General features: G+C 42.5%; 1 protein-coding gene across 1 annotated transcript in view; it reads right to left on the minus strand.

Annotated features, from left to right (window-relative positions):
• TMTC2 (transmembrane O-mannosyltransferase targeting cadherins 2) overlaps positions 1–15,169 on the minus strand; it is a 197,425-nt gene that overhangs the window by 38,514 nt on the left and 143,742 nt on the right. The window contains exons 8-9 of the mRNA XM_083463090.1: positions 12,144–12,265; positions 942–1,023 (exon numbers count right to left, since the gene is read on the minus strand). Coding sequence (XP_083319216.1) covers positions 942–1,023; positions 12,144–12,265 — 204 coding nt within the window. The remainder of the gene's footprint in view (positions 1–941; positions 1,024–12,143; positions 12,266–15,169) is intronic.

Consider the following 15,169-nt stretch of genomic DNA (forward strand, 5'->3'; position numbering starts at 1 on the left):
CCTTGCAGTTTTACAATTCCAGGTTTCATGATCAGTGAATTTATCCTCATCAAATTAGAAACAGTATAAAAAGCTAACCGCAATGTATCTTTGACAGTCTAAAAGAGACATTCTAACTCCAAATTAGCAATGTACTACATACTCATTATATATCCTTGGTCTTAACTAAAACAGTTTTTTTAAAAAGGAGAGTTGTGAACCAACAGTGTGATTTTTCTGTGCAAACTGAACATTTCTGTACATCCGCCACATGCATAAGAAGCTGCTGGAACGTGGGTGCATGTGTAAAGGAGCCCAGCTCCCTCTCCTTCACAACCCAGCTCTGTGTCTATGATTTCGAATCTGTTCATAAAGCCTTTAAGTGCAGTTGCACTTAATGCACACGGAATACCACAACTCAATCCAGATCCGCCCTCTCCCCTCCACACAGGTGGTCAATACTGTCAAAGCTGAAAGCACAAACCAATTTCTTGATGGTGGGAGGGGGCCTCTGTGATCTGTGTATTGGGGCCAGTATAATCTTGTAAGGCAGAAGGAGGTTAGATTTAAAATTTTCAAATTCTTGAAGTAGAATCCTGGTTGTCCTGTACTGATGCTCACTATTGGATAATACTGATTTGCCCACCCAATATCAAGAAGGGCCTGATGCCATTATTTCAGTGATAACAAAGATGTCTATTAATCTTTCAACACTTAATAACTATTAATCTTCCTCCCATGTCAACTGAGCCGACCAGGAATTTTGAAGTGAGATTCATCTTTGTATCATGTAATTCACAAAGGAAAGGGACTTTCTATTTTGACTGTGATTTACACATCAGAAGGATAAATCGTTTTAACTGGCATGATTATTATTTTTCCTTTACTGTCCTGCCAGTAGCAGTTTTTAAATCCTTGAGTGCGACAGCAATGTGAGGAAACACTATCTATTGAAAACTTACCATAATGCATATAACAGTTTCCCTTGGTGGGATCCAGCTGAATTGCCTTTAAGAAATACTTTTCTGCTTCACTCTTGCGGCCCTTAAGGAGAAGAGAAGAAAACATACACAAATGGATCATCTGGACACTGTGTCATTGCAACTTTGCCATGCTTTAAAACTATCCTATGAATAAGCAAGATAAGGATCTACAACTGGGGGGGGGGGGGAATAGAATGGTCTTGATTTCATTTAATGATAGCTCCATGAATATGAAGTTCACACCATTTCTCTTCTGTTAAGATTCATAAAAACATATATATATTCTCCAAACATCCATGCCATGGTGTTGGTTCTTTGCTAATGCAAAGTTTGTGTCCAGGACAGGTCCAAATTGAGATGGTTCACTTCACTGCCTTCCATCTTTTGAAGAGATGCATAGCAAACTGTTCTTCCATCACACACCCTTTTGGTGTCTCTTCCTAGGGACTGCAAACCCTGGGATTAAGGAGATAAACTGTCTCCATCCCTATACTCCAACATTTCTGTTTCTAGGGGTTGCCTGTGGGAGTTTCCATGCCTTCTGGCAAGTTCAGCTCAGCTTACTGCTGTCTGCATCTGGGTAGGCATGGGAGGGTCAGGCGAATTTTCCTCAACAAGGACTCCTTCGTGTCCCAGAGGTAAGACCATCCTGTTCCATCCCTGGTAATATGCAATCATGTAGAAAGTTTTCTGCAGAAAGTTAGGTGCTTTCCCATAGGACACCCATGAGATGAGAGCTTGAAGTTAACTTCAATCTTACACTGGTGCCACATGTTTTATTGTTAACCTTGTGAGTTGAACAGGAGAGGTGTAATCATGAACAAAGGAATAAAAGGGTCTTTCAAAGTATAGCTAAAAGAGAAAATACGCAATGGTCTGCCCCACATAGACCAGGAGTTCCTTGTAGCAACAGTCATCTCATTTCAAGTGGAGTCCCAGACCTCCAAAGGACTGCTGACCAAATCGGCATTAAAAACACCCAACCATTACCCCCAGTGTCAGAAATCTACCTGGATTCATCTCTATTTTAAACAATGCCCTGAGGGAGGAATACAATAATGAGTAAGAAAGAAGAATTGGTGCCTCCTGGCACAACTGTAAGACAAATATGGATTATAGGAGAAATGCAACATATTAAAAATCACAACAGGGCATTAAAGTTATTATCCTCCTTTGGCAAAACATTTAAAGTAACAAAGCATTCATCTGCAGGTCTCCCAAATAACAGGATGAAACTGGAACACATTGCTAATGCTGACTGAATTAACATTTACATCTCTTGTGTCATTGCCCTGAAACAGGCAAATACTATTAGTCTTAGCTGGCTAATTATAATGTCTCATTGCATACTCAGATTTCTATTCCTAAGAAAAAAGAAACAATTCTCTGGATCCCCTGCCTTTTTCTGTTAAGCTTCAGCCTACAGAATTATCTCCATGAAACCAAAAGGAATGCCAGATAGTTTCCCCATTCATTCAGTTCTTCATAATATGTCACAATAATACTATGGTTAGCTTCCTGAAATTAGTACTAAATTCAGTTTGAACGCACTGGTGGGCTGCAATGCGAGGGGACTAGAATTCAAGATGGCACCAAGTATAAGAAATGGGTGTTTTCTGAATAGCTGAAATAAAAAGAAAAAGAAAATCATTAGCAGAAAATGTTTTCAGATTTCTTTGCTTAGCCCTAGGTGGAGTAACTGAAAATGACTAATTTAATCACACTGACTATATCTAAATTTTGTTAAATAATTACCAGAGACCTTGCATACTCTCTTCTCCAACTCTTAAAAAACAAGAACATCATTAACCATGTATTTTTCAAGTTTCCTCCACACCTCTTCTTTCCTGTCAAACAGTGTAACATCTATCATTTGACAGAATCAGGCTATTTTACTACTAATTTGCAGCATTTATCAAACTTTCATCTTGTCAGGCAACAATTTTATTTTTTTTAGTCTAATGACGAGAATGTTCCTTTTCTTAATACGATTTACTAGGAGCGCACATAAAGCTAAATAAGAGCACACATATGCTGTGGTAGTTAGACATGCACTCTGAAGTTTATAGCTCCGACATTGCAGGAATTTAACCCAAGGAAGGATTAGAACTTTGGAAAATGACAGACAGAGGAATCTTTTCTCATTTTAAGGCAAAAACCTGGTGTGACTGTTAAAATGGCTTAAGTAATTTACACCATATTCTATTGCCTGCAAATTCTCCCCTTCCCCTTAATGTGTGCTGAATGACTATTAGCTCTTGCCACTTACCATCTGGCTTGGGGCGGGGCCTGGGGCCTCATAAGGACTGTGTGCTGCTTGCGGCCTGCTGCCCAGGAAGACTCCCTGAGTGAGTGCCTGAGGGCCCTGCTCCTCCCTGCCACTTACCACCTGGCCCAGGGTGGGGCCTGACAGGCCTCACTAGGACAGTTGTTACTGCCGGAGAGGCACAGAGTGTTTTTAAAATGTTTTAAAAAAATTTTTTTCTGGATTTTTTGTATTTGGGGGGTGGGATTGATGTTTGGTTGGGCTTGGGGAATTATTATTTTTTATTTTGATGTTTTTGTAATTTTTATATTTTTTGCTTGTATTGTTGTATTGGTTTTGTTTGTTTGTTTAAGGTGTTATTTTGTTTTTAGGGGGAGGGGTCAGGGCTGCCGGGGAGTGGGCCCCAGCCCACAAAATGGCTGGGGCATGTTCCACAGGGGGGGATGCACTGGGACAACCGATCTCAGTGATCACGGGTAGGAGGAGGAGTTACGCTAAGACCAGACCATGTCATTACAGAGGAGGCAGGTTTAGTCGTTGTCTGAGGACTATCCCTGCCTCCGGGTCTGGTCCTGTCCGGACGGATACTAGAATCAGCAAGGGATACCCACATGGCCTGAAGGTGCTGCTGTGCAATGCCAGGTCAATGATTCAGAAGACCACTGCCATCCATGACTTGATCATGGATGGAGGATTTGACCTGGCTTGTGTAACAGAGACTTGGTTGGATGAAGCAGATGGGCCTGTTCTTGCCGCTGCTTGTCCACCAGGTTTCTCTTACGCACAGCAACCCAGGTCATGTGGGTGGGGAGGGGGGGTTGCAGTGATTTTTAGGAAGTCATTAGTTTGCACCAGGCGTCCTATTGGGAAGACCCAGTTTTCTGAGTGCATGTTCTGGAAGTTGGGCAATAGGGGCAGTACAGGATTCCTTTTGGTGTACCGACCTCCCCGCTGCACCAAGGATTCCCTGTCCGAGCTGCTTCAGGTCGTGGCGGATGTTCTCCTGGAGACACCTAGCTTGGTCGTCCTAGGGGATTTTAACATCCATGCCGACACGACCCTACAAGGGGCCGCTCGGGACTTCGTGGAAAGCATGGCCTCCATGGGGCTGTCCCTGAATAAGTCTGGCCCAACCCATAGCCGTGGACATGCCTTGGACCTGGTGTTTACCTCTATGGATGTTGGTGATCTGACACTAAGTAAAAGCGAAACGAAAGAAGTGCCATGGTCAGATCACTTCCTGGTGCAACTGGACTTCTCTGCGACCCATCCCCTCTGCAGGGAGGTGGGACCAATTCGGATGGTCCGCCCCCGCCACTTAATGGATCCAAATGGTTTCCAGAGAGTGGTAGGGGATGCTTTATCCCATGTTGATGGCCTTTCAGCTGATTCCCTGGTGGCCCGCTGGAATGTGGAGCTAACCAGGGCTATTGACTGTTTGGCTCCGAAGCGCCCTCTCCGATTGCATGGAGCCCGGACAGCCCCGTGGTTTTCCACGGATCTGAGGGCAATGAAACAATCGTTGAGACGGCTAGAGCGCCGGTGGCGGAGAACTCATTCCGAATCTGACCGGACACAGGTTAGAGCTCAACGTCGAGCCTACCAAGTGGCGATAGCGACGGCGAAGAAGAATTTCTTCACCGCCTCTATTGCATCTGCAGAAAACAGCAGCAGGAGACTTTTTCAGGTGGTTCACAATTTAGCGGAACCACCTGCAACATCGGGGCCCAGTACGGGCCACATGTTCTCCTGCAATGATTTTGCAAAGTTTTTTGCAGATAAAATCGCTCAGATTCGGGAAGAAGTAGACTCCACCGTGGGAGCAGGGCCGGGGCGGGAGAGTGCAAGAGTTCTGTCTGGTCAAGTTGAGTGGGATCAATTCCAATCTGTTACCTCCGAGGATGTGGACAGGCTGCTTGGACGAGTGAAACCAACCACCTGTCTCCTGGATCCTTGCCCATCCTGGCTAATAAAAGCAAGCCGGGAAGGGCTGGGCGATGGGCTTCGTGGGGTGGTGAATGCTTCCCTCCGTGAGGGAGCCTTCCCACACCCGCTGAAAGAGGCGGTTATTAAACCGCTTCTTAAAAAACCATCTTTAGATGCGGCCACGATGGCCAACTATCGCCCAGTCTCAAATCTTCCATTCCTGGGCAAGGTGATTGAGCGAGCGGTTGCCGAACAACTCCAGGCATGCCTGGAAGAAGCGGACCATTTGGATCCCTTCCAGTCGGGATTCAGGCCTCATCATGGGACTGAAACTGCCTTGGTCGCACTGGTTGATGATCTCCGGCGGGCTAGGGACAAAGGTGAGAGCTGTTTCCTAGTTCTGCTGGATCTCTCAGCGGCGTTCGATACCATCGACCATAGCATCCTTCTGGACCGTCTTGAGGGGCTGGGAGCTGGGGGCACTGTTATACAGTGGTTCCGCTCCTTCCTCCTGGGCCGTGTTCAGAAAGTGGTGGTGGGGGATGAGTGTTCAGACCCCTGGGCTCTCACTTGTGGGGTGCCTCAGGGTTCTGTCCTCTCCCCCATGCTTTTCAACATCTACATGCGGCCGCTGGGAGAGATCATCAGGAGGTTTGGGCTGGGTGTTCATCAGTATGCGGATGATACCCAGCTCTACCTCTCTTTTAAATCAGAACCAGTGAAGGCGGTGAAGGTCCTGTGTGAGTGTCTGGAGGCGGTTGGAGGATGGATGGCGGCTAACAGATTGAGGTTGAATCCTGACAAGACAGAAGTACTGTTCTTGGGGGACAGAAGGCGGGCAGGTGTGGAGGATTCCCTGGTCCTGAATGGGGTAACTGTGCCCCTGAAGGACCAGGTGCGCAGCCTGGGAGTCATTTTGGACTCACAGCTGTCCATGGAGGCACAGGTCAAATCTGTGTCCAGGGCAGCTGTTTACCAGCTCCATCTGGTACGTAGGCTGAGACCCTATCTGCCTGCGGACTGTCTCGCCAGAGTGGTGCATGCTCTGGTTATCTCCCGCTTGGACTACTGCAATGCACTCTACGTGGGGCTACCTTTGAAGGTGACTCGGAAACTACAACTAATCCAGAATGCGGCAGCTAGACTGGTGACTGGGAGCGGCCGCCGAGACCATATAACACCGGTCTTGAAAGACCTGCATTGGCTCCCAGTACGTTTCCGAGCACAATTCAAAGTGTTGGTGCTGACCTTTAAAGCCCTAAACGGCCTCGGTCCAGTATACCTGAAGGAGCGTCTCCACCCCCATCATTCTGCCCGGACGCTGAGGTCCAGCGCCGAGGGCCTTCTGGCGGTTCCCTCATTGCGAGAAGCAAAGCTACAGGGAACCAGGCAGAGGGCCTTCTCGGTAGTGGCGCCCGCCCTGTGGAACACCCTTCCAGCAGATGTCAAGGCGATAAACAACTACCTGACATTCAGGAGACATCTTAAGGCAGCCCTGTTCAGGGAAGTTTTTAACATGTGATATTTTATTGTATTTTTGGTTTTTATGGAAGCCGCCCAGAGTGGCTGGGGAGGCCCAGCCAGATGGGCGGGGTATAAATAATAAATTATTATTATTATTATATTAGCATTTTTTGTTATTCATAAATGGAATGATTTCTGAATATTAGGGTACTATGAAACGTCATTCTCCCACAAATCACTAACTTCCTCTTGACACAAAATACACAAGCACAAAGATACTATTTATCATCTAAATGTCTCCAGTAAATGAACAATTGGATAGTGTGGGAATGTATGTTTCCCTATATATGGTTGGTTGATTTTGGAGTAGGTGATTTTTTAAAAATATTTGGGCCGGAGCCATTTAGTACCTACACCTTTGTAAATAAAGCAAATAATAGGCTTCAGTCTTTGAATCACCTTCATACAAAGGAAACTAAACCCTGTATGATTGCTCCTGAAACTATTCACCATTCAGGGTGGCTGGTGAGAGCATAACAATATCCTAGTGGCCTTAGGCTAATCCAGTAAGCAATGCTAGATATATACCACTGAGGATTCTGATTGAAAACATTTTTGAAATAATAGAACCCAGGGAATAATTGAAAGGAAGGAAATCCAATTATTCAATAAAATGTGACATTTTATTCAAATAGACTGACATTATTCTTTGATTAAGAAGCTATAAAATTTGCATGCAAGGAAGGAAGAAATCTGCACCAACATCTCTCTCTATCACTGGACGTTTTGGTTTCCCCATTAATACTGGTATCTTCTGACAGCTGGTAGAATGTTCTGCAACAAGGTAAGGCAGCTGGCACACTTTAAGCTACTGGAGAATTTAAAATTCTAAGAAGCTAATAGGGGGGAGATTAATGCAGTCAAGCAGTTCTGAATAATGCACTTGTAGAGAATCATATTCACTGCCAGGTAACAATTAGTTTACTCTCTCAATCTAATTCATTTTCTACGTTTCCCACACACAAAAAGTGTATTAAGACTCCCTCCTTTCAGTTAAACAAGGTGTGTATGAACAGACAGAAACTTAACTGTGGCAGCTTAAGTCCATGATGCAGCACATTTCAGTGGCTGGGGAAACCCAGCCAGATGGACTGGGTATAAATAATAAATTATTATTACTATTACAACTACTATGAAGCTTTGCAATAATTATATGTCCAGATAGGTCCAGTGGCTCCAAAACATTTATTGAGGGGAACTCACTGATTGAATTATCTCACCTGAGCAGGTGAACTGTCGGATCTGGAGGTGAAATTCTTAGATGCCTATGAAGCGCTACCTGGTGTCCACTACTAAAATCATCTGTCTACAAGGCTGCTGTGATCCTTAGTTTGAAGGTGGGTGAATATGTGTAAGACCTCTAAATAAAGCCAGTAGGAAGGTTAAAAGGGATGAGACTGAAAAGTGCCAATTACAACCTTCCCTCTCACCATCAAGAAATGAAAAACATAGTGTCACCACTGGATGCTATTAAGTATTTATTTTAAAATGTAAAGTGCCTTCTGTTTCATAATTAGAGTTACAATATTTTGGCAAGCAGACAAATCTGCTGTAATTGGACGGCAAAGTCAATGCAAATATAAATGAAAACGTAATTTTTTGGCATGTGGCCAAATTCAAAAGGAAGCAAAGTTGACAGATGCCAGTTTACAAAAGTAACTACATTTTGGAACTGCTTTCATTTGCTACAGTCATGCTAATGTTTAAGTTTTGGGATAAAAATATTCAGCGAAGCATGTTGGCAAAATGACTGAAAAGTTACGCAGAAGGACATATGGAGACAAGGAGAAAGGCATGAAATAAAGGCGTACACATGAAACTGTGTTCACCAAGACCGCACACTTAGCTAACTTTACTCTGAACTACTATTACCTTTCCATAGTCACCCATGACCTAGTAACATTCATGTTTAACTGTAGATTCAACATGATGGTGGCTTTTAAGAGCTAGGTTAAGATTGAGAGTGGTTAATACTTTCCAGGACCAACTGTTTTCACTGATCATATAAGGACCTGTGAACAGGCTGGGAGGCCTCCTTCATGCTTGTCCTTATACAAAGAAAAATAGGTCAGACTGCATCCTGGCATAAACAGGAAGCATTTGTGGAAATTGGCTTTCCGTTCATAAACCCTGAAACTACTCAATCAATATGTAGCAACAACATGTTATCCCAAAGCCCATGGGCACGCAGGCAATACAGAGGTAAAGGCAGCATGATTCCTGTCCCAAGGGCAAAAGTCTCCCAAGTCCACCTGAGCACACAGCTACTTTGGCCAAGATTTCTACTCTGTGGCATCATAGCAGCTAAGCCAATGACAGCTCTCCTGCCAAGGCCCTCTGTGACATCAGAGAAGATCAACTGTACCAACTATAACCGCCTGCTGCCTGCAGGCTGTGAATATGCTAGTTAGATTATAACTGCATTCAAGCAAGACTACGGTACAGTGTAGAGAGAGATATGCCATCTGGGATAAGTACATTTGAGAACTCAAACCCAACATTATGTGATAAATGTCACAGCAGACATACCAGTACAGATAAAATGCCTCTCAAGCTGAAGTCAGAAGCCTGGCCAACATTATGAAAACCTCAACCTCCATTTTTTGTACAAAAAATTGCCTTCACATTAGATTGCTGACACTTTTTTTGTACCTTCAGGTCTTAATCAAATGATAATTAACTATTCAAATACTCAGCTGCCCCTTTCACTGTTATTTTTGTCAGAAGCGCAATTACATATATTACAGGAACGCTGTAATGTTAGAGTTTTTTTCTAAAATAAACATGTTTATATTCAGAAAATACATATATTGTAAATGATCACAATCAGGGAAGGACTTCAGCACTCTGGCAATACCAGTCAACCAGCTCTAGAACAAGAAAGTTAGCTTCAACAGTGTCTTCCCATAAGCAACTCATTTTGACATTGAGATATTGGGGAGTTTATAACAGCACCATCATGGTGCTATGTACCTTCAAAAAGCGTAACTCATTTCGACAATGAGATATTGGGGAGTTTATAACAGCACCATCATGGTGCTATGTACCTTCAAAAAGCTAAATAGCGTTTCTGGAAAAATAAATAAAATGAAAACAGGGGCTTTAGCTCAGGGTTGGCCGCCTTCCAGTTATTCAACTAGCTGAGCCACTACTCATATGCCTTAACCACTAAATTTTCCTCCTCTTATGCTTTCTGGTAAAATACACCCTGGTGAGTTATAATTTTAACATATGAATTTATAATATTACTTGATGTGTGGGTTGTGAAAAAATTTCTTCCAGTTGACTGTAGGCAGGGAGATCATAATTTCACTAGCCATTCTGTTACAAATATAGATTCAGGTGTGATTTACATTGTTAAAAGTGTTCCATGTTCCCATTCTGTGCCACCCAAACTAAGATATAAAACGCTTTTCATAAAATAGTTAAGGTACATAAAATACTATCTCCTACTAAGCTTTTATTAATCTATCAAATTAGCATAGGAAACATAATAGAACACAGATAAAATTTGTGCTTAAAATGTGATAACATAAACAAGGTTAAGCAGAAAATCTAGAGCAGTGCTATGCAAAACTGGCATAGCTTTATCTACATACTGACATGGGCATGAATAATGAGTTTCAAATGAATGACGAAGTCACATTATTTGTCTTCTGCACTAATTCATGCTTCTTTGAGCACCATAACTTTAGTGCACTTCATTAATTTCTATGAACACACACATTTTATATGGCACCATATTATATGCTAAACTCACACAAGAACATATGCCTTAAAACTCTAACAATTGCAGGAAGTATGGAAACTGAAGTCACCATCAGCTTTATTGTATTAGCCATTGGCCTTGAGAGTTTTCAGGTAAAATTTCAAAAAAATAAACTTTTTTAAAAACCCGATACAATAAAATTCTCAGTTAAGTTAAACTAAAAACATCCATTATCTAAAAAATATCTATTATCTTCTTAGAACTCCTTAGTTGTCCTAATCCTTTACTCTTCTTTCACTTGAAGTTTCCTTGCAGTTAAAACATACAGCGCTGTTCTACATGTCACAAAGGATGTAATTTTGCTAATAGAAAACAGATGATTTCTCGGTCAGAACAAGATGTTAATCTAGCCAAAATCCCCCCGCCCCATTTTCCCTTGGCCCATCATATAAGGGACATTATAGAACAAAATTGATTACATTGTCTGGCTTGATTCAGGTTACAAATACAATTCCACTGGGAGACAGGAGCTTGTTTCTATCTGCCATTCAACATGGCAGAAGGCATAACCTGTAAGCAGAGCGTGAGAAAAGCATTCTGCAAGGTGAAGAATGTTAAATCCTCAAGGTATCTAAACCTATGACGGTCCTTTTAAAAGAGACAAAACCATTGATAGGCTTTAAATTGTCGCAACAGCCTCATATCTCCCCCCCCCACTCCCCTTGGACTTTCATATATCCTGTCGCTTAGTTTGTTTTTTGTGTATTACCTAGGAGATCCCATAATACTTCAGGCAAATTATACATTTGAGACAGCAAGATATGTCTGTTTTACTAATCATGTACACACAACTATGAAATCTCAATAATGTCACATGTATCCTTGTTTCAACCGATGGCCAGCCTACCTCTGAGGGTTTGGTCAAAGCTCTCTCTCATCTATAGATGAAAACCTGAAGTGATGACCTGCTCCAAGCCACAGTTTTCCCAATTCATTTCAAACGCTGATATCACCAGGGATGCAGACAGGATTTAGCCTCAACTGAAGTGGTGTCTCTGGTAGAATTGTCTCATTCATGTCCATGTTCTCATTCATGTACATGGGGAAAAGCCAAATGCCTCATCTGGCAATAAGCTGCAGTCCCACCATGCCTGACAATGGACCATCTAGCCATCAGCAGCAGTGACTTCCACAGGGATGGGAACACCACCTCCTGCTGACAGGAGCCCCATGGTTTAGAACAGAAGGCAATAGGTTTATAATACCCCAGTGTAACTATGAGCTGGGTTGAGGAGAGGGAACAAAGGATGAACAACAAAATTTGTCTGTTGTGGAGGAGCTCATCTTCATGTCTTGTGGTCTGGGGGAACAGCTCTTCCTATTCAGGGCTCACCGGTCATGTTTAGCTTTGGGGCACAGGGCACACTGTGTCCTCTCTCTCTTCAGATTCAGTGACGGTTGGGAAATTGAGGAATGAGTTGGGAAGAGAGCAGAGTTGGGAAGAGGGAGCCTATTAGGGTTTTTTAAATAAATAAACACTGAATTAAAGGCAAACTTTGAGAAGTCTGGCTATTAAGATAACGTCAATATTTGCTTTTGTCTGTTCTTTAGAAACACTCACTAGAATTTTAGCCAAAATGAACATCTTCTTTCCCAATAGTTATGTATTTGTGTGTTTTTTTTTTTATATTGTAAATCACCTTGTGATCTTCTGATGAAGGGTGGTATAGAAATATAATAAATAATAACAACTTACCGTTAAAGCCAGGAGTTTCCCATATGTGAGATGAGCTGGGATGTGGTCTGTTTTGGCCCGCAGTGATTCCACATACCAGTGTTCTGCTTCAGGTAATCTGCTGAGCCTCATGTAGGCTTCCCCTGCACAGCAGAATTGGAAACCAATTAGAGGACATGGAGTTATATATATATAGAGAGAGAGAAGAAAACTGAGTTAATTTTAAGGGATATAACCATTTAACTTAGTTCATAAAGCATCTTCCTCAGTCCTAGCTGGAGATGCTAGGGATTGAACCTGGGGTCTTCTACATGCAAAGCAGATGCTCTAACAACAATAATAATAATAATAATAATAATAATAATAATAATAATAATAATAATAATAATAATAATAATTTATTATTTGTACCCCACCCATCTGGCTGGGTTTCCCCAGCCACTCTGGGTGGCTTCCACAAAGACCAAAAATACACTAAGATGTCACACATTAAAAACTTCCCTGAACAGGGCTGCCTTAAGATGTCTTCTGAATGTCAGGTGGTTGTTTATCTCTTTGACATCTGATGGGAGGGCATTCCACAGGGCAGGTGCCACTACCGAGAAGGCCCTCTGCCTGGTTCCCTGTAGCTTTGCTTCTCGCAATGAGGGAACCGCCAGAAGGCCCTCAGCGCTGGACCTCAGCATCCGGGCAGAATGATGGGGGTGGAGACGCTCCTTCAGGTATACTGGGCCGAGGCCGTTTAGAGCTTTAAATGTCAATGCCAACACTCTGAATTGTGCTCGGAAACGTACTGGGAGCCAATGTAGGTCTTTCAAGACCGGTGTTATGTGGTCTCGGCGGCCGCCCCCAGTCACCAGTCTAGCTGCCGCATGACTGGTCTTGACTATCTTTGAGCTCCAACCTTTCTCTAGCATCACCACTGGAAACAGGATAGAATCTAGACTTTGCCTCCAGTGTATTAAGGCATCAGGCTAGTTAAGAGGTAGTACATGTAGCTCTGTACTCCCAAGAATAGTCAAGGGCTTAGGGAAAAAAGCCCTATGGGAAGAAAAGACTCCGCTGCTGCCTGAGGCTACTGTCTCTCTTCTTAACTGGAAAGACAGTGCTATCCAGACCAGGCAGTAATTTGAAACAAAGACAGGTGACCTTGGAAGCTACAGCTGGGTGTCACCCTTTGCTGGGTGTTCCCCTTTGCCACATGACCTTGACGTGTATTACAATATGAAAACTTAAACCAATCATGAAAAAAACAAAGCAGGGTTCATTAAAACTCAACTGTCTGTTAATAGGACTGGATAGTTACTCAGGTCAATCAGAAAGCCCGATGAAAAGGAAAAGTCTACAGCTGGCATCTAAAAATTGACATTATTGTCAGTGGGTCCTCGAGAGGCAGCATTTTTCATAACTGGTAAGCATTTTGCCAGTGAGCAAGATCAAATAATCTCCCCTCAGTTTGCAGAAGAAGTTCATAAATAAAGGGCTTCTAATATTGAGGCTCCAATACTTTGGCCACCTCATTAGAAGAGAAGACTCCGTGGAAAAGACCCTGATGTTGGGAAAGATGGAGGGCACAAGGAGAAGGGGACGACAGAGGATGGGATGGTTGGACAGTGTTCTTGAAGCTACGAACATGGGTTTGACCAAACTGAGGGAGGCAGTGGAAGACAGGAGTGCCTGGCATGCTCTGGTCCATGACTAAATGACTAAACAACAACAATATTATCACATTCATGTAAACAGATCAAAATCCCTGACTGAAATGGGGCATGAAAGGAAGCTTCATCCAGATATACCTGTCCTTGTTCTACTACCATATGTTCAACGATATCTGATGTGCTGTCTTCTATATGAGAGTACAGCAATTAAGAGGGAAAGGAAATTCAGGACACCATGGGCTAGATTTCATACGATCCTCTCAGAACAACTAGATCGTTGTAGATTTGTCTACTAAAATTAGCTGCTCTCTGAAAGTTATCTTAGACCGTGCTGCCAGAAATTCCACTGCTGATCCCTGAATGTCAAGCAGTATTAAAATGCATCACCATAAATATATGCAATGATGATTTATATAGAACTTTCAGTTTGCAATAATGCATCTGTCTATAGCTGATACTAACAGCTGTGGTCAGTTGGTTAAAAATTTAGGCAATAAGATACTTCAAGCTTTATGGTGAGAAATAAGGGTTTCAAACACAAGAGTGTGATGAACTTTAATGCGTTTCCCCTTTATACGAATTCACACACATAGCTGAACAGTGGATTTTAAATTTCCAATATCTACTACACAGTAGCTTCTAAACATGCGAATATAGCTGAGTATGCAGCAGAATTTCCTCCTGCAGCATCATATTTGTAAAAGACAAACAAATTATAGTTAAAAGCAGAAATAAGGCTCAGCCAAAAGATTTCAGCGAAGTAAATTATTCATTTTTGTTGAAATAAATCCATTTTTATAGCTCCAGATGCTTCTTGGCAACCTGAATATGCAGTTTTGAGGGGAGCAAAAGGAAGCTTAAAATATTAAGGTCTGTAAAATGCTACTGTTTGTTACAAAAAAAATGACAGACACAAGCAAATCCTCTTTGCTTAACCTGTCCCTTTATGGAAAAGGGATGCAGGCATTTGCTGAATGTGTTTTAAGGGTCCAATTTACCTTAGAACTAGGAGCCTTTAGAGCTCATTTGTTTGAAAATACAAAGGATGTGTACAATTTGTACCTTTTCCAAACACATGAGGACATACCAGTTAACCTGTGGCAAACCAGATGTTTCTGAATTACAGCTCCCATCAGACCCAGCAAGGCCCAGTAGTCAGAGATGATATGCGCTGTAGTTCAGTCAACATCTGGAAGGCTACAGGTTAGCCATCCTGGTGGACTAACAGATTCAAGCCTCTTGAAACATGTAACACTGTCTCAAAAGTCTATGCTACATGAAACATGATTTTAGGTATATTTAAACTGCTGCACAGCAGAAGCTGATTTACAGAATGACGAACAAAGCTCTGCAAAGCATTTGTTAAGAAGTTACCATGCAAATATATTT

This window comes from Podarcis liolepis, assembly GCF_965112155.1.
Source record: "Podarcis liolepis genome assembly, chromosome: 10".
NCBI classification, from domain to species: Eukaryota; Metazoa; Chordata; class Lepidosauria; order Squamata; family Lacertidae; genus Podarcis; species Podarcis liolepis.